This window comes from Thermobia domestica, chromosome 11 (genome assembly GCF_964235325.1).
Source record: "Thermobia domestica chromosome 11, izTheDome1.hap1.1, whole genome shotgun sequence".
NCBI lineage: Eukaryota > Metazoa > Arthropoda > Insecta > Zygentoma > Lepismatidae > Thermobia > Thermobia domestica.
This window is the reverse complement of record NC_137464.1, coordinates 174,752,961-174,779,248: the sequence shown is the minus strand read 5'-3', so window position 1 is coordinate 174,779,248 and position 26,288 is coordinate 174,752,961. Positions and strand designations below refer to the sequence as shown.

Below are 26,288 nucleotides of genomic sequence, written 5' to 3'. Positions count from 1 at the left end.
GTTTGAAGAGATGAATTGTACCACGAGAAATTTATGAAAAAAAGTGTATTTATTTATTTTACGTGAAATGATCCGAATAGAATGTAGATTACTGGCAATATATTATTGGGAATGAAATTACCTGAAAGAACAAAATTCATGTTTTTTAAAGGCTTATTTAATGAATCAGTTAAAAAATAAAATACTAGCATGTACTGGTGTTAGAGATGTTAAATTAGGTTAAAATATACTTCGTTAGTCTGTACTTAAGTACTTGATCTGTTACACTATTACAGTGTTGTTACTTATTTTATAGTTTGAAATAGATACCTAATATCAGAAAAGAATAGGCGTAAAATCTCAATTTCGTGACAATTTTAGTCAGTGCTTTTTCTCATTTCATTTACTGTTTTTTTCTGGAAAGAAGGTACAGGTACACACAATGAATATGCTATTACAAGAAATTTTGCACTTTTATCATAAATTGGTTGGTTTGGAGTTTAGCGGCCGTCGCTTTCAGCGCCGAGGCTGTATAAAAGGCGGACCCCCAACTTAACGTAAATCCGAGTCACATGATCTTCCGACGGAAATCGGTCCTGGGTCTTCCGCGCTGAATACACGTACACTAATCAATAGCCACGAGGGAACTTTATACACTTTTAACTAACATACTGTTTATCTTAGCTTTAGCATACTAGCTATCAGACAGTGTTTGATGAAGCCAATATGTTAAGTTAGTTGACGAAACTGTTATCCATTTATTATTTGTAAATAAACGTTGGTTTGCTCAGCGATTTGTATTTCTAGTTTAAGTTACTTTTAACATGTCTTTCGACGTACCCTTAATTCTAATTTGATTTGTGATATTATTAATTCAGGCATCTGTTGAATGTAGAATATTATGCAATAAGGAAAATGACTAGGGAAATTACAATTTTGTTAAGATTTCCAAGAGAATGCGCTTGTACTGCCTGGGTGTACGAGTCTTCAGAAAAAAAGAGAAAGAAAGAAAAGAAACACACTGAAAAAGCACACAGTTTTTATAGTGTTCGCGACTAGGACGATGTATACAAATTATTTCTTTTTTTTATTGGATCAAAAAATCCAATATATTTCAGGCAAAAATTTTCTTGTACGCCTTATATCTAGAGAATTACATATAATGTAGCTAAATCTGAACTATCATTTAACTCAGTATGATGTGTTTATTACGTAGAAAATACGAAAACTTGATTTAGGGACCGTTCAAAAATTTTGTGGTCCCTGATCAAAAAACTAATTATTGGCCATGATCGCAATCTTTAGATCCATTTTTTTGATCATTCCTAAAATTCTTGTCTTTGAATTCATCAAACTATTTGTTGTAAGTTGAAAAAGTTATGTTTTATTTATTTATATTTTTTAAAAGTATTTTCAATTACAATGATTGTTGCGATTATGATATTTTGTTGGAAACGGTTTTCTTCAAATGATACTCTCCTTAGTATATTTTTTGTGAAGTATTCATTGTCATAAGAATATATTTATTTATCAATATTATTATTTTCGTAACTTTCAGCTATCCAATTGGCTCATTGGCGTTACCATATTTTACGCAATGGGTGAAGGATACTTTCAACGTTGATTTGTCAGTCAGTAGAAGTTCTCAGCCACTACCTAAGCCTGAGGAGTTTCCAAAGCCTGTCATTGAGAATGGTGAGTACAATTTTCTGATTTCCGGAAGACTTATTCTGAAGTACATTGTTATTTTTTTTATTTTATTTTATTTTTTTTTTTTTTTGTAAGTTTAACTTGTAGGTTACAGACTAGAACAGGAGTGAAAAATACTACGGAAGCCAGTAGGAAATTCTTGACTGTTTTATTTGGAGTTGACCATAAGCAATGCTAAAGCGCATCTTTATTTAGACTGGATGCAATTCTGTTGTAATGTAAACCGCTTGAAGAGCAATGCTATCAATAATCTGAAAATGTACTTATTTTGCTCCTCCAAATTATTATATGTTTTTAAAAAAACTCATATTAAACATTAAATTTTCGCTGACAGCTGTCAGCATTGTCAAGAGTGTCAGCTGACAGTTATTCGCATCTACAGATGATTTGCTGTGTAAAACAAAATTCGGTCGTTTCCTCCTTTCATTAATATATATCAAACTGTGAAAAGGTGTTCCTAATATATGGACACTGGATTGTTCAAGTATAGCAGCTAGGCTGTAGTACAAGCCACGTGGTCTGGGTAGCGTAGTGCTTAACGCATCAGTACGGTCTGCCGAAGATCCCGGGTTTGAGTTCCGGTTTAGTCATTCAGTTTTTCACTCTCTGTGTGACATTGAATTCGCACCTACAGAGGATCTGGTGTGTAAAAAATTCGGTTGTTTGCTTCTTTCATTAATATATACACAATATTATACTTCCCTATAATGTGTAAGCTAACGAAAACATTCAGTTGTAGGATTGGGGATTAAAACTAGTTTTATTAATGACTTTCAATTGGGTGATCTTTCTAGGGAATGAGATGGAATTCGTTACTGATCTTATTAGAATAATATGATGCAGCAGTTTACTAATAGAACCTGAATTTTCCTTCAGAGTTGAGACATGAACTCAGTTTCGATGTGAATACGATGATATGACTCAAATTATGTTCTAAACTATAGGTTCCGTCAGGTTGAGTGCTTAACAAGTCTTTTATTTTTCCAGAGTTCTTGGAAAACATAAGAGAAGCGAAGATAGCTCATTCGCTAGAGGGTGAAGACCGGTTAGTGAGAGCGCATGGACATACTTTACATGATATATTTGTTCTTCGTGAAGGAAAATTTCCACGAATACCGGATCTGGTGGTCTGGCCAGGTAAAGTAATAAGTATATTGTAAAAAGAAGAAAGTTAACATAGAAAAATAATTCGAAGTTTATAAATATAAAGCTGTCGTTGTATATCTTATTTCAGTGATTTTAGGTCCATCACCAGATGAATGTCTCATGTTCAAGTCGTTTTACAGAACCACAGTAATGGATCCCTGACAGATACTAGTTTCTTATTCAGCTTCACAACTAGTTATTATTCGAACACATTGAATCAGTAGTACCGGTTTTAGATATCGAAGGCCTCTCGTTGCGGTGGTCATCCACGAAGTCTTTGTCTTCATTCATAAATCGTAAAACCAGTCTACACTGCAGATTTTGTTAGTGGAGTCTTCTCGTAAACTTCTGGGAGGACTGGTATCACTCAAGATTCACCCCATTTGTACATGAACTTGATGTTAACTGTGTGACACTTCGTCATCTGATCAACACATTTGCAGAGATTCAACTGGTCATACTTTTTCTACTTCCTACTTTTCAGTCAAAAATAAATGTATGTAAGTAATATTTTAATGGAGTTTACGCTGAATTTTTGTTGAAACACTGTGATTGACTTTGATCCCAGGTGCTGAAAGGATTTTAACTAGACTTAGGATTTTTAAGCGCATGTTTTTAATTTTAGAACGAAAATTAACTCCGGAACTTTTCCAGAAGTGTCAGATGCGGCTTTTAGTTGTGAATAGAAATAATTTTATATCACCTTTTAGCCCTTATTTATTTTGGGGGAGGGTATTTTATTCCCTTGATCAGTTCCCAATTCCTTTTCATCTTTAAATGGTACTTTTCAAACTTTTATTCCAAAATTTGCTGGTCATCGTGCGAGAATCTTGACAAGACCAAGCAATTTATACTTTCTATGGATCCAACGACACAGTTGCTATTTCCAAGCGCACCAACTTTTTCAACCAGAGAAGATAAGATTCGTGATTACAAATTGAAAGAATTTGTTTTCTTGCATGAGTTGAGTAAGCTTTCTTAATTTTTTTTTTTTTTTTTGTTTTTTTGTTTTAATACTGGTTAAGGAATGTAGAAGCCTCAAATGAGGAGACAGTGCATTAAGTTCCTTATCTACCTCCAGAAAGAAGAGTATCTATAGAAGGATAACTTTTGGGAAAACATAACAATTAATAAATATACAAATTATAGAATCGTCTCACAGTTATTAAAAAAGAATCCAGGTATGCAAATATGTATAGAAAAGATGTATACTAGGGATCCTACTTTCTGAAAAAAAAAAAAAATCTATTCTTCGTACTTTATGATGATTAAAAGTCGCTTGAATTTCTGCACATACTTAACTGACACGGAACAATAACTGTAAGCACTCCAGAAGATGTCCAGACTTGTTGTAACTGCGAGAAGACGTGCTAGTTGGCCACCACATCACTTCGTGGATCCTCATATGGGGTCATTCCATGTAAATCATCTCAGTGAAAAACCTCACCATCTTAGATTGTAATGAAAGTTGGTGAAAAGCAAGAGCTTATGGAGTAAACAGCATTTGCCAAGTTATAAGCTCCAGTCACAAGTAGTCATATAGCAGTGTTACCAACCTGACAAAAAGTGCAATTCTTCGCAAACATCCTAAATGAAAATAAATAATAATTTTGCTCCTAATTTAAATAGAAACGTTATGCTGGGCTTATTGTAAGGCTCAGGGAATGCTCTTTCAATAAAAGATAGTTGCAGACCATTTCTATTATTTTCTGGGGTCAAGGTCACAGACTGTGATCTTTGACCTCAAATATCTGAAAAAAAAAATGCATTTTTGATTTTCTTCAAAACAACACACATTGTATTGTATCATGGTGTCCACCTGTTGTGTAAATTTCATGTTGGGATGGCTGCAGGAACAGGAGTTACAAAGTAATGAACCTAGCAGACTAACTAACTCTATAGCCTATGGAACCTGGAGGTTCAGTGCCGCGTTCACAAAAGCTCTCCATTGATTTCTTTCCTTAGCCAACTGGATCATATTCACGAAAAAATTAAATGTTGACTACAAGCAGGGAATTCATGTTACTATTCAGTTCAAAATCTCTTGTCATCGCGAATTCTAGGAATTTGAAGCTTAAAATATATAAAACGAGAATCATGCCTGTTGTACTATATGGTTGCGAAACATGGTCGCTTACTCTGAGGGAAGAACATAGACTGAAAGTAATTGAGAACAAGATCCTAAGACGAATATTCGGACCCAAGAGGAACGGGAATGGGGAATGGCGGAAAATTCATAACGAGGAAATACATAATTTATACGGTTTACCAAACATTGTTAGGGTCATCAAGTCTAGGAGGCTTAGGTGGGCAGATCATGTAGCAGTATGGAACAAAGTAGAAACGCTTTCAAAGTCTTGACTGGAAGACCAATCGAAAAAGGACCATTAGGAAGACCTAGGCGCAGGTGGAAAGACAATATTAAGATGGATCTCGCAGAAATATGAATACAAAGTAGAAACAGGATCCAGTTGCCTAAGGATAGAAATCAATGGAGAACTTTTGTGAACGCGGCATTGAACCTCCGGGTTCCATAGGCTATAGAGTGAGTTAGTTATTCTGCTAGGTTATTACTTTGTAACTCCGTAGACATTCTAACATGAAATTTACACAACAGGTGGACACCATGATACTACACAACATATGTTGTTTTGACTAAAATCAAAAATGCATTTTTTCCGATATTTGAGGTCAAAGGCCACAGTGTGTGACATTGACCCCAAAATTCAACAGAAATGGTCTGCACCTATTTTTTATTGAAAGGTCATTCCTTCAGCTTTACAACAAGCCCAGGATGACGTTTCTATCTAAATTAGGAGCGAAATGATGATTTATTTTCATTTAGTATGTTTGCGAAGAATTGCACTTTTTGTCAGGCTGGCAACACTGTTATCTGATAACTACTTGTGACTGGAGCTTATAACTTGGCACATGTTGTTTACTCCATAAGCTCTTGCATTTTACCAACTTTCTTCTCAATTTGAGATGGTGAAGTCCTTTTTTTGTGATGGTTTGGCGTGGATTGACCCTATTTCATTTTTCGTCTGGAAGATATTTGATATGTATTTCTGACGCCCTCATGTGTGCAGATAATGAAAAGTAATACTAGGAATTGAACGCAGAAACGATTGCTCGCACTTAATGTTTAAAAATTCTACCCCATTTATGCTACGTTTCAGTATATTTCAGACCTTATTTGAAAGTGCTAACGTATGAGACGTTCTAGGTAGTCAGGACGAACTAAATAACAAACGTTTGTTCCCCGAAAATGCACCATGAACGTAAACATAATAGTTCTTTTATTTTGAAGCTGCATTTTCTCTGTGAAAGAAGAACGACTTCCACAAATTATACATGATAGCTGCCACAGAGTAATGTGATTTTAACACACTAACACTCAAATGTCATTCCCGAGCGTTTAGATTGCACGTAACGTTTATTGGGTTTTGCTTTATTACCAGGAATGCCTCATATTGAGTTGTCAGTTCCCGAAAACTGTGCATTCCTTCTATATTTTTCAAATATATTTATAATTGTGTATTAACCTGTCAAGCTATCCTAGATCTAATCGATAATTTTGCTTATTAAAGCAACCTCCATCACTTTTCTATTAATATTATTGTTGAATTTATTCAAACGTTATTATTGAGATATGAGAGAAATCAATCAATTTACCTGTTCCTTTATAGATGCAAATTCAGCGAAAATTGAGAGTGAAAATGTGCGACTGACAAGAATCGAACGACGTTCTGGCTTACTGAATCAGTTCAATTGATATAGAGTCATTGGTTTAGAAACTGAGTTGTTCATGCACAACAGGTGTTGTGGTGCAGTTCATGTGTTCTGAGTGACTGAGTGACGCCTTAAGAGTGAATAGTGCTTGACTCGAAGCCAAATATCAGAGTAAATAGCGTAGGAATTAGCGCAGAAATGTGGTAAGCCAAGATACATAAGTTCGATTTTTGATTCAGCCACACTTTTTCACACTCTTGATTTTGTTCATTTATGTCATGTAGGTCATTATCTTCTAACGTGTCAATTCTGAGGGAGATTTGTTTGCAGTGTCCCAAATATGCTTTTTAGTTGTAGGTGCGTTTTATTTTTGGTTATAATATGAAATTATGCATAAACACTAAACTTAATATGGGCGACTATTTTGCAAGTTGTCTGTTAAATAAGGTGTCAATCACAAGGTGGATTTTATACTTTGTCCAGGCTCGATATCTCTTCTTAAAAGGATAAGTAAAGGTAGTAATAAAGTAGTTTTAGAACTTCCTTAAGAAAACTGACCAAACTAGTAAATTAAAGATAGAATACGTCTCATTTAATATAAGTGAAAGAGATAGGTAATTAGAGCTTCCGCAAAATTTAGAGAGAGTAAACGAGCGTTTTTTCTACTTTTTTTAAATGCTAGGTACTTTTATTGGTCAGTGTTCTCCGAGCCCCCTACGTTTGTTTCCGAAAGCAAAATGGTCATTTAAAAAAAAAATCAACATATACCAGTATACATAGTTTTTGATACTAGTTATTAAAATTTCTTTATTTTCTATTGGTAGTAATACATAAAAATACATATTACTTGTTTTCTCTAAAAAATAAGTGAAAGCAATCAAGAATATTTTATTTTATGGTAATACATCTATAGAAGAATGACTCATTCACTTTAGATGTATGGGGCCCGGTGACTGACTGATAGAAAGAGCTTACTTCTGGTGCTGGATGTCCCCGGTTCGTTCCCAGGCAGTGCGAGTTTGCGGTGGACAGCATGGTGTTCTTTGGTTTTAATGGAGTTCTACTGTTTCCTCGTACATTCTCCTTCCACCAATTATCTCCGTAATCATTCACTTTCATTAATCACTCTTCATCTTTAGCATAATCGTAGGACGTAAAACTGAAAGATTTCATTTTATATATTTGGATGTAGTTGCTTAGTTGAGAGGAGTACGGGTAATAGCTTTTCAAAAATTTTCTGTTTGCAAAAGTAGACGAAAAACAAATGAATAAAGAAAGTTAACGCGCGGAATTTGTCAATAAGTATATTTCATCTTCACTCTTTTAGATACGATATGATGATAAGAATTTGGGCGTCTAAAATAGACAGAACACATCACTTGCATGAGAAATAAGGGCAGGATGTATGCATATGTTTCTAGTTGGAAAACCTTAGGGAGAGAGTCCTCTGGGTAGGCTAGTCACATAGAAAAATTCTAGAATAAATGGCATCAGTAGGTGTGTTTGAATTGACTTGACATAAAGTAAAATCTACTCACAAACAATAAGCCTTTGAGTTTCTTGAGCTATAGAGTTAGGTGAATGAATGAAACATTCTCCTAGTATTTAGCTTTAAAAATATTTTAAGATTAATAATAATTGCTTAATCACTTTGATTCTAGATTCTCACGATGAAGTGGTAAAAATTGTGAATCTTGCCAACCAATATAACGTAGTGATTATTCCTTTTGGAGGTGGCACAAGTGTATCAAAAGCTGTTGTATGTCCTCCGCATGAAACACGAATGATTGTCTCTTTGGATACGTCTCAAATGGTAAGTAAAAATGTTAAATGAGAAATGATATAATTTGTAGACATCATATACGTTACAACATACGAGGTGTGTTCAAAAAAAAGTATTGAACCTTATTTTCTTCTCGCGTAAACAAATAAAGCATGGGAGACTTTCTTTATTGTAGATGTAGAGGCGACACTCATGCGCAGTCGTGAATTTTTTAAGCGTCAGTCGCTGGCAATCGGCCAACGAGGGAAGACGTATAATAAGCGGTCGTCGGATTTCAGTTTTTGTAAAATGACAGAAAAACTTGAGCAGCGATATTGCATCAAATTTTGCCAAAAGCTAGGCGATACCAAAGGGAAAACCATTCGCAAGGTTCAACAGACTTTATCGGAGACGATGCCATGAGCACTCCGCTCCTTTCGCTTCAAAGATGGCCACACATCAGTGGACAGTGAAGCACGTTCAGGTAGACCTTCAACAAGCCGGATTGATACTGTCATTGAGCAGTTACGGACTGTGGTTTTGCAGGACCGTCGTATCACAGTCCGAGAAATACGAACGATATAGGGGGGTAAGCATCGGATTGGTACATTCAATTTTGAACGAGAATTTAGGCATGAGGAGAGTATCTGCGAAATTTGTACCAAAACTGCTACCAATGAAGCCCATTCTGCGCATTTGATTCAGGCTTTCATCGCCAAACACAATATTCCTGTGTGCCGTCTGGTTCCCTACTCATACAACATGGTTTTGCGTGACTTTTGTTTATTTCCCAAGCTATAAATGCCACTAAAACGGACCCGATTTGAGTCAAGAGAAGACATTATGCGGAATGCGACGACACGGTTGCTCACCATTCCAAAAACTGCGTTCCAAAAGTGTTTCCAACAATGGCGGGAGTGCTGAGAGAAGTGTTTACATTACAAAGGATACTACTTTGAACAGGATTAGTGTTTCGGATTCCCAAATCAATAAATGTATTTTTGCCAACCAAAAATTCGATACTTTTTAAATACACCTCGTATATAAAATTTAATTTCGAGGTTCTTAAGGTATGAAAAGGGTCTTAAAGGAAGCGACCAAGATGCATGCATTTAAATGCAACATCGCCTTTTGAAGTGGAGGGAAGCGAGAGTAACAGATATAAAAATGAAAGAATAGCCATAAGGATAAACTGAATTACAATGGTGTTGACATGCATTGTACATGTTTACCACTCGATGCCAGTTAGTATGTGTTAAATATTAGTACGGAACCATAATGGGCTGTGCTGCTGAATCTGTGCTATAGAATAATTTGTACCGAATCTCTTGGAAGTCAATTTTTCACTGCAGCCTTGGGAACAACAGCCGTGGGGACTGGAGTATTATCATGCAGTATTCGAACTCAACGTACCGCCAAGTTCAAATAGGTGCCTCCAGTGGACTGACGCAGCTAGACAGTTGAAACTTACTCATTACTTCTTTCAAAGACGGAACTATATGCCATGAACGGCTGATTACCAATGGCACGATATTTCACTATTAGGCTGGAGACTTCTGGAAATACCCTCGTACCTCTAACCTTGCTGCATTCAGTGCTTCTTGACGTCATCATAAAATAGACGTTGGATATGTTCCGGAGGAATCGTCTGCCATGATGCCTATATGCAAGTTGACAAGATATTGTCTTCCGGAGAACCATGACGAACGAGGTACCTACCATTCATATCTCTCATATCTTTGGTTGACATCGTAGATATCCAAGTAGACGAACGTAGCAGCAGTACCCTTCGTTACTTATGAAAAACTTGCACATTCTAAAATCTGACTGGGCATTGTCTTGCCGAAATATAACATCTAGCATTGTAAAAGAAGATAGATGTAGACTTCTAGAATTTCTCTAACGTAGTAATTACTGGTGGGTTTGTCCTCAATGCATAACAGCCGATATCGCGTGTTGTACCTAATGGCGACCAACAGCATCGCAGCTGCTGTTTGGCCTTGGTGACGCTCGACAATGCATGGTCGCTTATAGTGCTTACTACGATAGCGTCTATCGTGTATGCGGCCAAAATTATAGATCAGCTTGAAGCGGGACTCATCCGGAAACAAGATTGATTATCTGCCATTCAGAATATTAGCGACAGTGTTCACACGCTCATTGTAGCCTGAGGCGTTTGTGGTAAACGGAAGCCAACGCAAGACATAGTGCCGCTAGTCCATCGTCCAAGAAATGTCGTTGAACTCTCAAGACAGACAATTCTACACTCGTTACGTTCTCCAGCGTAAGCCAACACTGTGGATGACGTTGCACAGTCAGTCACGACCATGCTGACATAATGGCTGTAAACCCGTGGTGTGATCACATTGGATGGTCCACTATGCAATCGTCGTAGCGCACAGTTTTCTTATATTCACTTGTATATACACATTAGTATATGTAAGTCTGTACTCACTGTATGAGAGACACCTTCCCGTAATATGACAATACTCCCCCGTTCAAAGTAATTGTCTTGACATCGACAGATCGCAGTGACACTTGTTCTCCTGTTTGTTGTTTGCTCCCTCACGTTACATTATCTGGGTTGGGTACTTCATAAATTGTCTGTGGTTATTTTGGAACATCGATCCGAGGTTGCTGCTCTGCCGTGTCGTGACAAAACGCTGTAACTTTGGCGGAGAAGTTTTGCGAAAATGAGCCGTAAAGTTTTCATCCGAAAATGTGATCTGTATCGTGTAGAACCAGTGTAACTAGGCAATAATGGTCAAGCAATCAATTTTCACCAAATTTAATCACACAACATGCATTTACGTAACATTACATGTAACCACGTGTTTCCAAAGTCAAGATACACTGGTTCTACACGATACAGATCACATTTTCTGATGAAAACTTTACGGCTCATTTTCGCAAAACTTCTCCGCCAAAGTTACAGCGTTTTGTCACGACACGGCAGTGCTGGTCCCACACATGTGTCAGCCCATTAAAACTGTAATGTTAATACGTCGTACGCTGCTGCACAAATCCTGTGGATGTGGATGCATTCCCATCATCTCTTGTTGGTGTTCTAGTTTTCCCAAAGAACAGAGTATAAAGGTATCGAGTAAGGAAGTTTTCTGTACAAATAAAATTAGTCGTTATCCTGTTAACATTTAAGTATGATAATTTATTATTTACATATACTTATCTATCCCAACGTACTACAGGGTATTCCAGCTATACCTTTGCGTTATTTGATAAATAACTTTAACCCGTGAAAGCGTGAAGTCTGTGTTTAATTTTCTTTTGGCAAGCAAACGTTCGAATGGGGACAGATTTTTTTTTTTTCTTTGATTGTAGTCAGCATATCGAAACGAGTACTCGTGCAAATTTTTGCAACTCGACAGTCATTGATTTGGCAGAAAAAATATATTTAAAATCTTTGACCTTTATAAGATATTCCTCTCCTGGCAAAATCTTATAAAGGCAAAATTTTCCCTCCTTTACTTAGTCTAACTTAATCTCTAATTAAAGCAGAAATACAAATTATACGTATTTTTTTTATTGCAACTAAGTGGTCTTTCTTATGGTATAAGTTTAGTGTGAATACTCCCAAAAACCGAGAAATCAAAGGGGAAAATTTAGAAAATATCTCCACGAAAATGTCCTTTTTCTGATTTTATTCGCTCATAAGTTGGCAAAAGTGACTTGGAGACAATCGAAAAAGAATTGGAACATAACTTATTAAGTTTCATAGGCAATTTGTGAATTTTACGTTCGCTACTCGCACAGTACATCAGAAAAAAATAAATAATGCTCTCAAATGTAATGAAAAAGTAGTAAATTGAATTTAGGACAGTGGAAGATAATGTTTATTCACAAATGTTCTAATTGGAGTGTATTTACAATCTATACTTAATTTGAATTGCAGTCTAGTGGCCTTTCCTTCGGTATAAGTCTAGTTTCGAATACCCCAAAAACAGAAATAACAGAAGGAAATTTTCAAAGTTTCCCGACGATAATGTTCGCTTCCTGATCTCATTTGCATATAACTTGTGTTATTTTTTAATACACATATTAAAAGTCTAGTACTAGTGTCAGCAACAGAATAAACGTTACATTTTGTCTTGTTGGTTTAAAATAAATAAAAGCAGCCCTGCATTCAGCCACCTCCTCTCCCCTATTCTACCGAGACAATTTGCACGAAAGTAGTGCAAATATTCTGTATTTTATCTCTGGTGCTGTTAGAGCTATCAATACGAAACTTACAGTATATTTTTCTCGGCCTTTGCAACATAAAAGTGTATTTTCTAATTTTTTTACCTGTCACAGAGATGTGGCTGCCAAGTGGTAACCGAAATAAATTACGAACACAGATTTTTGCAAGGAATTTTCAAAATAACCTTCTTTATCACTTTATCACTTCTTTTCGTACGTTGTTTCCAAGCATAACCTGTATTTAAAATAATAATAATTCAGATGAGGTATAGCTTGTACCTATACTTCAGTTAGAACATATATGAATGAACATTCTCTTCCAGCTTGGTGAATTCCATTTTGTTATTGTTCATTACAATTGAAAGATGTATTGTGTTTTTTACACAGTCACTGTTCGAACATTGAACACGAAATTCACACGGTATCTTAGAAATTTGATGGAGTATACCTCAGTTCTTTTCTGTTTGTCTAAAAGAAAATTTTACTAAGTGCGAATAAAATTAAGAAAATTTTACTAAGTGCGAATAAAAACGAATAAAATTAAGAAACGAACATTTTTGTCGAGAAATTTTCAAAATTTCCTTTTGTTATTTCTTTGTTTTTCGGAGTATTCAAACTAAATTTGTACAGTAATGGTCACAAAAATTTGACTGCCTTCCAGAGACGAAGTTGAAAGGAATAATTCTATGACTTCCCTGTAGGTCTTTCTCTGTTTGTCTTCATTTTTTTTTTTTTTTTATTGACACTATTGTCGGGGGTGGAAATTAAACGATAATATTGTAGTATGCATATAATAATTTTATTGTAGACAAACAAAGTAGCTATACTACAGAAAATTACGATAATTTTAAGTCACAAATGTGATACATTATTTATATTTTTAATCTAGAACAATTAAGTAAGTGGTGGGAATAGGAAAAATATTGTAACTACAGACAGACTACAGTAATTAACTATTTGCTTCACGCGATTTCCTAATTGTTCCACTACCAATTCAGGTGTCCCCGGTACATACCTTTGTTCACTTACTTTCTTTGGAGCCAAAACTAAGGAGTAATTTATGAAAAATTCATTGAAGTCAGCAGGTGAAAGCAAAAATATTTGGGAACTTTTTTTTCTTTCTTTTTTTTTAATAACATGTGAGTTATCCGACCCGTCTTTTGTATAGAAGGTTGAGAACAAAGTAAAATTACATTTATTTGCAATGTCAGTATTACAACCTAGCACAAAATAAACCAGAACTTGAATAAATTGCTACACATAAAACGAGTTAGTTTTCTTTCCTTTGTTAAGCTGGGCTCTTAAAATGTTATTTTGTCAGGAAAACAGATACAAGACTTTTATAATTTATTTTCTATAAACTCCTTCAGCAAGTAACTCTGTAATTATTATTGAAAATAAACATACAAACACGATGAGAGAATCTTTCAAATTCTGAATCTTTATAAAACATAAATGATTTGTTTGCTACTTCTATCCCTGGTGCGTGAGGTCCTTTAAACTTCCTAGTGGACAGACACCATGAACTTGGGTGTTCTCGGAGTCCTCTCATTTCCTTCCACTGTCTTCATTCTACTGTTATCATCCATTTCATTATCACCGTCTCCTTTATTCTCGGTTTCGTGTGTCGTGTGCAAAGTTTCCTGGGGGCAGGGAGACAAATCCAATTTTTTAAATTTTTTTAAAAAAAGTTAATTTTGTATATTTTCAGCCTTCTCCACTCGAGACGACGCTTCGTGCAATCGGTCTAAGTCGTACGTGCTGATAATATGTGCTTCTCCGTATCCTGTTGTTTGTTTTAAATGTTTGCACCAATTAAGGATTGACTTACAAACATCTGAAAATTCCTACTCAATTTGGTAAAAATCAACCCAACGGCATCTGTCATATATCCTGAAACGGTCTCGGTGGTCAAAAGCTTAAGCTGCAGAACACCTCACATTATGGAATGATATCATCTAGTTCTTTGGGCTAGTGATGGCTAAAGTTTGCCGTTGAAACTGTATAGTTTATAAATGTCAGTGACGCTTAATTAGGTAATTTGGTTTGAGAATTCTCATATGCGTCCATTCCCTCTCCTTATCCTATTTCTCCAAGTTAGTTTGTTTCCAAAATTTATATTTGACCTGTGGACAGATTGCTTGGTCAATTTCAACGAAAACTTGGATGCATGACGATATACAATGACAGAATATACTTGTGCTTGTTTAGAGCTGTAAATAAATAAACACTATGGTTTTTAACTTTTTTTTTTTTTTTTTTTAGAAAAAATACACAAGTCACCATTTTAATGCTATTTTTTTGGGGAAATAATGTATGTAAGAACAAACAGAAAACAAAATAATGATTTAAATGTGCAGAAGTTAGTTTGTAATGCAGACAATAAAGAGAAAACAATAATGAAATTTGAACATACGCTCCCTACATTTTGTGTAACCAATTCAGTGAACAAGCAGCAGTGCCACGTGTACACCACGTGAAGGAGTTTGCTTTTTATGTCATGATATCTCAGTTAATTGAAACCGGAAGGCGTAGTAAATTTTTATCATTTCCGGTTTTGATAGATAGATTAGAGTGTATTTGAAATATATTTTAGGGACGCTTACTTGACTGGAGAAAACAGGTTTTCGCTGTCTATTACCGTTTTTACCCTGCAGCGATCAAGTTATAAACCGGAAATAGTTGATTCATGACTCTTCCGGTTTGAATATAGAGTTAAGATAGAAGATGGTACGTATTCTTAAAACACTAATTCGATTCCTTCCCCAGAAAGAAACTGTTCTCGCTATCTCTTCTTGCTTTCGGTTTATGTAGATTAATATTAAAACCGGAAGTTGTAATGAATTATCATCACTTCCGGTTTTAGTGGAGAGTTAAAGATAAAATAGAATTGTATTATTGGAACACTTAATAGGAAAACGCTTTTCGCTATCTATTACCTCTTTTGCTGTATAGTTATCAACATTAAAAAAAAAAATGATTTCTAACACGTTCGATTAGAATATCATCCCCATCAACGAGCTAAATTCTTAACTTCTACATCCTGGCAAAAAATGATGGAATGGATTCGGTGGATTCTGAGCACGTGGATAATCCATCACGTAGTTCTAGATTTTTTTTTATCTCCTGGATGGACTGACTCACTGAATAATGGAAGTTGTAGTCGATTTCTACCACTTCCGGTTTTAGTAGAGAGTTAAGAATGAAGATGAAATGTATTCTTGGGACGCTTAATCGATTGCAGCGAACCACTTCTCGTTGTCTATTACCGCTTTTGCTCTATAATGATCAACATAAAAACCAGAAATGGTTGATCTCTACCACTTTGTTGCAACAAATTTGCATCACATCGTTGAAGAATTTACTGTGCACCCATTTAACTCTTAACTCTCATAGTTTGTACATAAAGTACTTTTTATTTATTTGTTTCTTTTTTTCCTAGAATCGTATTTTGTGGATCGATAGAGATAATTTGGTCGCCTGTTGTGAAGCTGGAATCATAGGTCAAGACCTAGAACGGGAGCTTCAAAAGGAAGGCTTTACGACTGGCCACGAACCAGACTCGCAAGAGTTTTCTAGGTAATTGTTACTTCATATTTTCGAATTACTAAGTTCATACATATTATTTTTATTGCAATATCGATATCATCTTTTTTTTTTTTTTTTTTTTTAAACTGTCATGTGTATTAATCTAAAACACAATCAGGTTGTGTGTATGTCCATTGTATTACATATAGATAGGAGTCGTGTGAATGCGAAATCAGTATTGTACAAGAAGATTCAAAAAACGTCGAATGAGAATACCCTAAGGCAAAACAGAAAAGTCACCTTTGGAGTTACGCAACTGATCACGGTGTTTTCTTATGGAGGAAATTGACGTATCTTCTAAATGTTGAAAATTATAAGTATTTAAGCATGCATGTAAATTACGTCACGAAACAGTTATATCTGTACAATTTCAACAGTTCTTGCCACGGTCTTTCTCAAGATTGCTTGGCCAGTCACATGAACAACTACCGTTTCTTATGAAAATATCTTGTACTTGCTTGTGCAAGATATGATAAAATTAATTCCAAAATCTGGAAAAACTTGATTTTTTATGTTTTAAGTAGTTTTTTTTAAAAAATTATTATTATTATTTGTTTCCCCTTATGAAGTACTAGAAACAGGTAACTTCTTTTATAGTAAACAGTACACCTTTGGTGTAAACTCCTTAGATCTGATGAACCCCCGTTGAAATAATGTTACACTTATTATTACAGTAAGAAGCCGTAAGAATTGTTATATCCATATTTGTGCTAATAAAAAGAAAACTGATAAGAAGTTCATTTTGAATTCCAAGAAAAATTCATTGTGTTTCTATTAAAATCTATGTTTAACGTAAAAGTAATTAAATGTTCATGTAAGTAATCATTGTCTGTAGAAAAAGACAGTGCAGGAACAATCGGAATAGTACGGTATACTTTTCGTAACGCAATTTAATAAGTACTTGAATATAGCTAAAGTACTCACCGGTAGAGTAGAGTAAAATAGAGTAAAGTTCCGGTATTCCTGATGGATGTTCCAGTATCCTTTAACTTGATAAATAAGCCTTAATATATCTTGTATCTAGAGTTCTCTACATGGCATATATCCGAAATATTGGAAGTTTACATGAAGGAAACAAAGGTGAGAATTTTAGTTTTATTGAAAAACGTGTTCAATACGTTCTATCAATCAGTAAGTACTTGAATACTTATCACTTTTAGTACTTACACAAACAATGTTACTGAGTCGTCGCCCTATCTTAGACATAAGAAAATTGTTGCTTTGTAAAATATTCAGAAATGCCTTGCGCCGCAATTATACAGTTATTGATTCTACAAATATTCATCTTTTGAATTATTTCCTCATGATTTCAGAAACCTATAGCTCGTAAGGTTTTGTTTTCGATGATAGGTTGATTATGACTTACCTTGTTTTGCGTAAGGAAGTCTTCCTCAATTCGTTTTTGTACTGATTAATGAATTACTGTATGTTACAATTACAAGTAATACTTTGTAAGAATACATGTAAAGCATGTTTTATAATACTAACAGTAAAAACCCATCTCATATATCATAATAAAAATATAATTGGTTTAAAAAAAAAGGGTAAGAGCAGAGGTAGACATCTAGATTTTAAAGCCTTTATTTCGTCATCGTACTTGGAGTTTTACTTTACAAAATCGTCCTTCATGTTATTTTTCAAAGCCCAAAGTACAATTGAATGATTAAAAATATGTATCCAATGGAAACAATAATAATAATAAAAAAAAAAAAATTAAAAAAAGTATCCAGAATTAAATCTTACCATGTTACTTTTCCAGTACTAGTATCAACGCGTCAGAAATATTTCAAGTAAAAGCTCACCTTTTGTTCGAGGTACAAAACAAAAAGCTGAAACACAGTTAAAAGTCTCTAATGGTGTGTAGTCATAGGCACACATTGAATAAAAATCATTATACAGGGTGGTCCGGAAGTGGGCGTACCTCCCCCCCCCCATAAGTTTTAACAGTATAGTGTTAGTTATGGTAGAATGTCTGTACACTGTTACCTTGAAGTCTTAAGAGTCTTAAGAATCATAAACATCGATATGATCACAATCCATGTAACACAGCTGAATTCTGCGCCAAGTTCTCGCAGATGTTTTGCGGAGATACTCCGGAGTCACGAGGGTGAAGGCGTATTCCACAGCTACTCGTAATTCCTGCGTTGTTTGATATCGAGTGTATCTTACTTTTTGCTTTATAAAACCCCAGAGAGCATTGTCTGGTGTCGTCAAATCGGAACTTCTTGGAGGCCAGGCGATGGGAGCTGGTGAAGATGCACAACCTCTTCCAATCCAGCGGCCAGGAAACGTCTGATTCAGGTAATTGCGCACGTGAATCGCGAAGTGCACTGGTGCTTCATCCTGCTGTATCACAACGGTGTCTTTGATACTATTTTCTTCCAGTTGAGGCACCAATAAGGGGTATGGTTCAAAACCGGACCACCAATTACGGACCAAAACCGTCAAAAAAAAAAAAAAAAAAAAAAACAGGGGTACGCCCACTTCCGGACCACGCTGTAGTAGTCATGTTCAACAGTATTCTTTTCCTAATATTTTTTTCTTTCTTCTGGTGTGAATGAACTGAGCAACAGGAGTACACGTCTTTACCTAGTCCTTCCCACTTGTCTAACTGTTAATGCGCACACCTCTAGTGCACGGGTCCCGAGTTCGATTCCCAGTGGGAAACCCTTGATAATTGAATACATTACAGTGGTTCGGATTCCAGCTTAAACTAGGTTTACGTCCCGTATAGCCTTGTTGCTGACAAGCGATGCTAAATTTCAACGAACCAACGTTTTCACTTCTCATGTTAGATTGTTTCCTTTTCAATTGGCTCCATCTCCTTTATCCTAAAGGGCAAAACCATGGGACGTTAAACTAAAAGAATTCATTTTTAAAATTTTATTTTCAATTGGTGACCGATATATATATATATATATGTGTGTGTGTGTGTGTATGTAAAACTTCAAACATCGGGGCTGGCAGGATTTGAGATCGCCAAGAAGGAAAATCTGGGCATAAATTTGGGAGCTGTGCGAGGACTTTTTTCAGAGACTATATTCTCAGAATTGTACATGAGACATTTTGCTACTTCAGCAAGATTTCAAACAACTAAAGAAGCTTTTATAATTGTTTGATTTTATTTCTCATATGAACAAAAATATACAGATTTGCAAAGACTAGGTTACTGGATGTTTTGAACATGAATATCTGCTTCACACATTTCCCTTCGTCAAGCACAAGAGAAAAACTATAATACACGTTCAGGGCTGAAGTATGTGCTTGGTTTGGAAATTATGACAAATCTGGTTTTCGCTACATTATATTTTTAAGTTTTACGTCCCCCAATTTTCTCCTTTCGGCTAAAGGGGAGATGAGAAATGAATCATTATAATGAAATGAGTGAGAATGGGACTACACATAACACTGTTCCCTGAACGAGATTCGATTCAAGCCAGCCTAATAGCCCGTATTCATAAAAAGAAGGTCTAAGCTTATACATGTAAACTATAAAGAAAATCCTTCAATCTGTATTCATAAAGATTCAAGTACAACCTTTTACTTTTAGAGTACAAGCATATCCTGTTAGATTGATCCTTTTACATCATATCGAAGTAAAAGGATATTCATAACATTTACCTTTTACTTTAATCAAAAAGCATATCCTTCAAAAATTGTGAGTGTGGTCAGTAGCAAACTCACCGTTGCTGTTAAATGTTTTGGAGTGTGATGGAAGATGTTGTTCACCTAAGGAAAGTTAAACATTAACAAACCCCAGTTACCTATACTTGTTCATGATTTTAAACAACTATACCGTTTTGAAGAAGATAAGTTACTGTGGCTTACAGATAAGATTTATTGGCCCATATCCAGAAACTCGGGAATGTGCGATGTCCTCCGTACATAAAATGAAAATATGTTTACGCTATCTCGCTGATCTCGGCTATCAAAAAGAAATCGGAGAGGAGCTTGTAACTACCCAAATAAATAAATAATAAAAAAAAATAATAATTATACATTTGACTTGTGTATTGTACGATGTTCACCTTCCCTGGATTGAGGTGTGCCCAAATGCATTGCAAGTCTAACCAGTTACAAGTCTGTTTGGCTCCCCATAGAGGTGCGTCTGGCAACCCACAAAACATTCGTGCACTCCACTATCATGTTGGAACGCTGAACTCAAAAGGGGTAATGTGTGAAAATTTTGAATAATTCCGCGCAACGACCGAAAAAAAAAAAAAATATATATATATATATTGGAAAGGTTGTTATGTCTACTTTTGGGTTTCCCTCAAACGTTATCTGTACCATTTCACTTTCTGTTAACCTTTTCTCTGTAATCGTTACAAATCCTTGTTTGCTGAATCTACCTTTGTACCACTTCTGTTCAAACGTATCTAGATTTCCCTAAAGTACTGGGTTTTCTCTGTATCTGTTTGAAGTAAAGTAAAAATGATTTTGATTGTTATTAATTTAATTGATATTTTAAGAAAATATAAAAATAAAAATTTATGTTTACAGTTATGTTACATTCCTTTGGTCATTATATACTGCATGTTCACCTTCTCTCTTGGCATTACATTTAAAATGTATTAAATCTGACAAACGTATTTTTACCGTAAAAATCAAAGCATTCATCACCACAAATATTTATTTAAAATTTTACAAATCATCTTTGACACTACATTGTCACCGCTAATTATTTCCATTACGAATTATTATGCATTAACAACAAACTTTCAGTATATATCTGCAATGCAGGGATTAGACATCCTGCTTCTTCATTTTTGTGCGCTGTATTACTTCTTTTACACAAATTATATTCTAGTCATTACGAATTTATTGAGCAGGAACACTAAACTGCTGTACAAATATTTATTACATAACAGCACACACCAATATTATATTCTTACCCTAACTTAACCTAAACTTAACCTACACACAAGTACATACATAAACAAAACCAAAAAAATCACATGATATGTATCAGTACATATTAGCTGGTGAGAACGTCTCGGAAAAAGTGAACGGGCATATTTACTCTGGCTAGGTCCTATTACTGTCTCTAATTTAGCTTTTAAAATTCTTTTAAGGTGAACAGCAAAACTTAGGTTTAAAAAAATTCGAATGAATATCAGAGATGAGATGCGAGCCCCGTACCATCAGTGAACTGGTGCAACTGTACAGACAACTACATATTTTTCCATTTCTTTTGATAAAATAATAATGAAAAAAAAAAATGAACTATAGCATTTCAGAACACGTTACTACCGAATTCTCATTTTAATTTACAGTATGTATGATTACGGTACTACATGGTTAATTTGGTACTTTTTTTTTTTTTTTTTTTTTTTTTTAATGATGTTATGCAAGCCTAAAGTGAGGTATAGGAATTTTCTATATGGATTTATTATCCTCTACATCGCATATTGAGACGAAAGTTACTACTAAAATCGTACATGATACGTAATTTTGGATACGCCCTCTTTTCCAAAGAGAAGCTGTTTGTTTACATGTGCATGCTCGGAAAAGCAGCCCTATAGGGAACAAAGAAATTACTCAACTCACGACATAGAGTGAAGGATTACGGGACTAATCACACACCAAAAGAAAGGTCTGGGTTCAGTTCTTCCCGATTGACATCGAACCTGAACAATAGGACAGTAGGGTCCCACTTCCACTAGCAGGCATTAACATATTTTCCTTCTGCTATATTTCTCATATGCCACTGTTTTTCTTTCTAATTCTTCGATAGATATAATATTTCTAAACTTGTTAATTTTCTACCATTCGCTGTGACACAAACGATTTAGTAGTCTCAAAAAATTTCTATATCAAAGGATCACACAGTCACCACAAAAATGTTATTTCATCATAATGCCTATAGCGTCGAAGCACCACCTTTCCTATTTTGTCCTTGTTTCGTTCCGGCACTCGGCCTATTTAGGTTTTTTATAACGAATTTCAACGTTCACCACTTTGGCTTCTCTTTCTAAACTACTTTTTCCACTTAAATAATCCAAAAACTTTCATATTTTGCCGAAAAAGATTCACAATGATAAAACCATGTCATCCACTATGGATGTTGCTTTATAAGACATCTTGCTCACAAAGAAGATTACGGAGTTTGGCTGATAAATCTCGATAACAATGAGATGAGCAAATCGTGATTCAAGATGAAAAGTACCGACCAATTAACTTTTGACACCTGATAACTCTTCTTTTGCGTCAGATGAAGCATGAAGAAGAAAGCAATGTTAGATCTAAAGAAATGTTTGGAAATTAATGTTAAAGATAGCCGAAAATATAGAATTTACAAATTACTAAAATTTACGAAGAAAATTATAAAATTCTTATAGATGACTTCTAACTGCAAAAATTCGATAGGAAAATTTTCTAAAGACATTAAAAATACCGAAATACGAATTTTTATCACGAGAAAATCATAAAACCCAGGAAAACATACAAAGTGACACAAAATTAATATACTACAATTCACGACCTAACCTAACCAAGATTCTCTTCACCATTTTTCTTCTTCTTGACACTAAATACGACCAAATCAAAAATTACAGCAGAAAATACACTTCTACGTACAGTCCTAATTTTTATATTATATAGGGTGATTCAGATTTTTCCGCAACATGATACCTGACACATTGGGAGGTATCAAGCTTAATGTTAGTCAGGCTACGGTATCTCGGACTGTAAATGCAGTGGTTGAAAACATCATTGCGAAAGCACATAAATGGATCAAGTTCCCTTCTACCAACAGTGAAATAATACAGGCTAAACAGTTATGGCAAAGCAAATTTAGGTCTCCCACTGCAATAGGTATAGTTGACTCTACACACGTAGGAATACTGAAACCAGAATTCCATGGAGATGAGTACATAAACCGGAAAGGTAAACCTAGTCTGAACGTGCAAGCAACTTGTGACGCCAGAGAAATTTTCACGAGTGTTGATGTTAACTGGTCTGGATCTTTGCATGATTCAAGAATATGGAAACATTGACAGGTTAGGTCACAATTAAGAAACAAAGCAATTTTGTACTACTTGGTGATAATGGGTATGGGATGAAACCATGCCTTATGACTCGTTTATAAATCCTGCTCCTGGTGCTCAACTAAAATGTAACATACTTTTGAAAAAGGAGAGAGTAATAATTGAACGATGATTTGACCAAGTGAAACGTCGATTTTCCATCTTACAGTACGTTTGCAGTGCAAAGTTGAAAAGTGTTCCAAAAATAATTATTGTGTGTTTTGTGCTCCATAAGAGTGCAAAAACTATAGGCGATTCGGATTTCGAAACAGATGAGGAGGTACCAGAAGATAATGATGATCATTATCAACTCGATGATCATGAAGAACTTGCTCTTCGTCGTTAAGGACAAGAAATAATAAGGAATTTGCGTGTTATTGTAAACAGCCTTAATGATTACTGTGGTATAACTAATCACACGTGCACATGAAGTTTAACTTTACAAGAAGTAAATTTATTAAGAAGCATTTTATACACCGTACACTATAATTTTACAAACAATTAATTTTCATCAGTTATTATAGTTTATAAGGAAAATTCCTTATGCTGTATCATTTTCATTTTTTTTTCGTAGTATTTTTTTAATAAGCGAGCTATTCGTGTATCTATATGTTCAATTGTTTTGACACCATTTACTTTAAACAAAGAAGGAAATCCTTGCAAGTATAAGGTCGTCATTATGAATACAGAAAAAAAAAAGGATATGCTTATTCGTTTACCTTATACTCTAAAGCACAACCTTATACTTGGAAGGATATCCTTCAACTTTATGAATACGGCCTAATATTTTAGGCCGCTTGACCATCATGTTACTCAACTTGAAGTCCTAGTATCCGTTGTGCTGGCGTGAGATACTGTGCTAGTTATATATATATATATATATATATATATATATATATATATATATATATATATATATATATATATATATATATATATATATATATATATATATATACTAGCCTTTAGCTAGCTGGGAGCTCCGCCTCCAGACTTTCGCGTTTCCTCGGCCTACGGCATGCATCAACAGTGAATTGCTCTTCATATTTCCTGAATTTACCCAGCTGGGGGCTTCGCCCCCCACACCTCCGCCTTTGCTCGGCCTATGGCCTTGCATCTCTTAAACCCACAATTCTACCGAATTTCAAGTTTCTTTTCCTATTTCAACTATCTAAAAGATAAGATTCTGTATCTCAAGAAAACGCATATTTAAATAACATGGAGATTTCTTCATCCCACTTTAGATCCCTTAAAATTAAGAATATTCACTTTTGGCAATTTTCCTGTAGATTAGTCCCGGAAAGCTACAATCATGCCAAATTTCATCATTTTAATCCTCCCGAAAGTTTCTAAACATTTTGGGGTGTAGAAGACGTCCCATATAAATAACCTGGGAAAGATTTTTCAGTTCCCCATAAAACCACTCTAAAAGTTGGAAATTTTTATTTTTACTAATTTCGGTAATGCTAACGAAAACGTACAATCATACCGAATTTCAAGTTTTTATTCTAGTTCGAAGTACCTAAAACTTGAGATAATAGGTCAAAAAAAAAAAAAAAAAAAAAAAAAGACCTATTTAAATAACATGGAGAAATTTTTAATCCCCCATTTAGACCCCCTAATAATTAAAAATATTAACTTTTGGCTAATTTCCTGTGAGTTAGTTTCGGAAAGCTACAATCATGCCAAATTTATGTCAGTTCATGTAGTTTTATATATAGGTAAGATTATACTCTTTAGGCTAAGATAGACGATAAAAGTGAATGATTGAAAATGATTGTAAATGATTGTAATGAGAGTGAATGGTTGTAAAAAGAACTGATGCAATAAGAATGTGGGAAGGGACAGGAGAACTCTGGAAAACTTGCGGACAGGATGTTGCGCACCACAAACTTAAGTTACCTGAAATTGAACCAGTTACTACTTTCATCAGAAAGGAGTGCTCTACCACTAAGCCACCGTGCCCCGGATACTTCTTGAGTTATATTTTGATCCTTTCTCGCATGTCCCTTTGTCTCCTTAGCAGATTGTGATAGGGATAAGGATTGACCTACCGTTTAATCGGAACTTTAATTTTATTTATGAGTATCATTTATGCAAGACTATATGCGCATAATAAACATTCGGCTAACGCATTATCCCTGGGCTAAACGACGCATGCTATGAGAGAGACTCTTGTTGAAGGAACCTAACATTGCTATCTTCGTCCATGTCTACACTGTTGTGGGTTTCTTTAGCTACATTCACTGTTTGCTTAGATTTTCCAAGCAGTTTCCTCACGGTATCATTGTTGATGGGGCTCTGTCGAGTTGGAAGAGTTTGAAATACCCTCTTGCTACACTCTCCTGCTATTAATATTTCTCCACTAGTGTTAGTGCCAGTGTCGGTGTCAGGGTCTATGGGTCTATCACTTGAATTGCGTTGCCTACAACAAAAGAAGGGCAATTACAACCTCACTACGATCGGTTCGGTTAGTTGGGTGGAACCCGAATCGCCAAAATGCTTCAAATTTCAATGTTCTCTCATAGTGGAACGAACCCAGGACCCTAGCGTGCACCAAAAGCGTGTCGTCGACATTAGAACAAAAACAAGTATAACATTGAACTCAAGACAGAATTTCCTATCGAAGTGAAGTTCATAGTGGTGAGATATAAAAATTCACATAAATTCCAGATGATGAACTTCAAGACAGCAGCCCTGTTAATGTCTATGAGCCTATTAAAAATACAGGGTGGTGCAGGAAAATAGGAAGTTGTGAATCTAGGATTATCAAGAGTGTAGCGTCGTCATTTGTTCGGAACATATAAGACATCATTGAGAAGGCTTTGCCATTTAATAATAACAGAATATTGGAGTTGTGTACAAGGTGTGTTCACTTTAAAGGCATTTGACAAGAACGGTAATACTCCATCAGCTCCGAAATTCCCTGAGCTCAGTGAGCACAGCGTTTTCCTGTAAAAGTATCTCGAAGACAAAGTGGAAGGCACACTCGTGTAACCATCGCTGAACTGAGACGGAGGTTTGAGAAAGAAATCGCTTGCATTCCTCGAAACATGATATACTGAGCAGTCTAGAGGTTTCCGTACGCCGAGATGGAACACATCACTCCGATGTCCTCGTCGAGAAATAAGGTCACATGTAACTGC

At 35.2% G+C, this 26,288-nt stretch overlaps 1 protein-coding gene across 1 annotated transcript in view; it reads left to right on the top strand.

The window, feature by feature from the left end:
* Positions 1-26,288, top strand: part of Agps (alkyldihydroxyacetonephosphate synthase) — a 95,169-nt gene that overhangs the window by 22,632 nt on the left and 46,249 nt on the right. The window contains exons 3-6 of the mRNA XM_081731333.1: positions 1,538-1,674; positions 2,677-2,826; positions 8,229-8,380; positions 15,969-16,105. Coding sequence (XP_081587459.1) covers positions 1,538-1,674; positions 2,677-2,826; positions 8,229-8,380; positions 15,969-16,105 — 576 coding nt within the window. The remainder of the gene's footprint in view (positions 1-1,537; positions 1,675-2,676; positions 2,827-8,228; positions 8,381-15,968; positions 16,106-26,288) is intronic.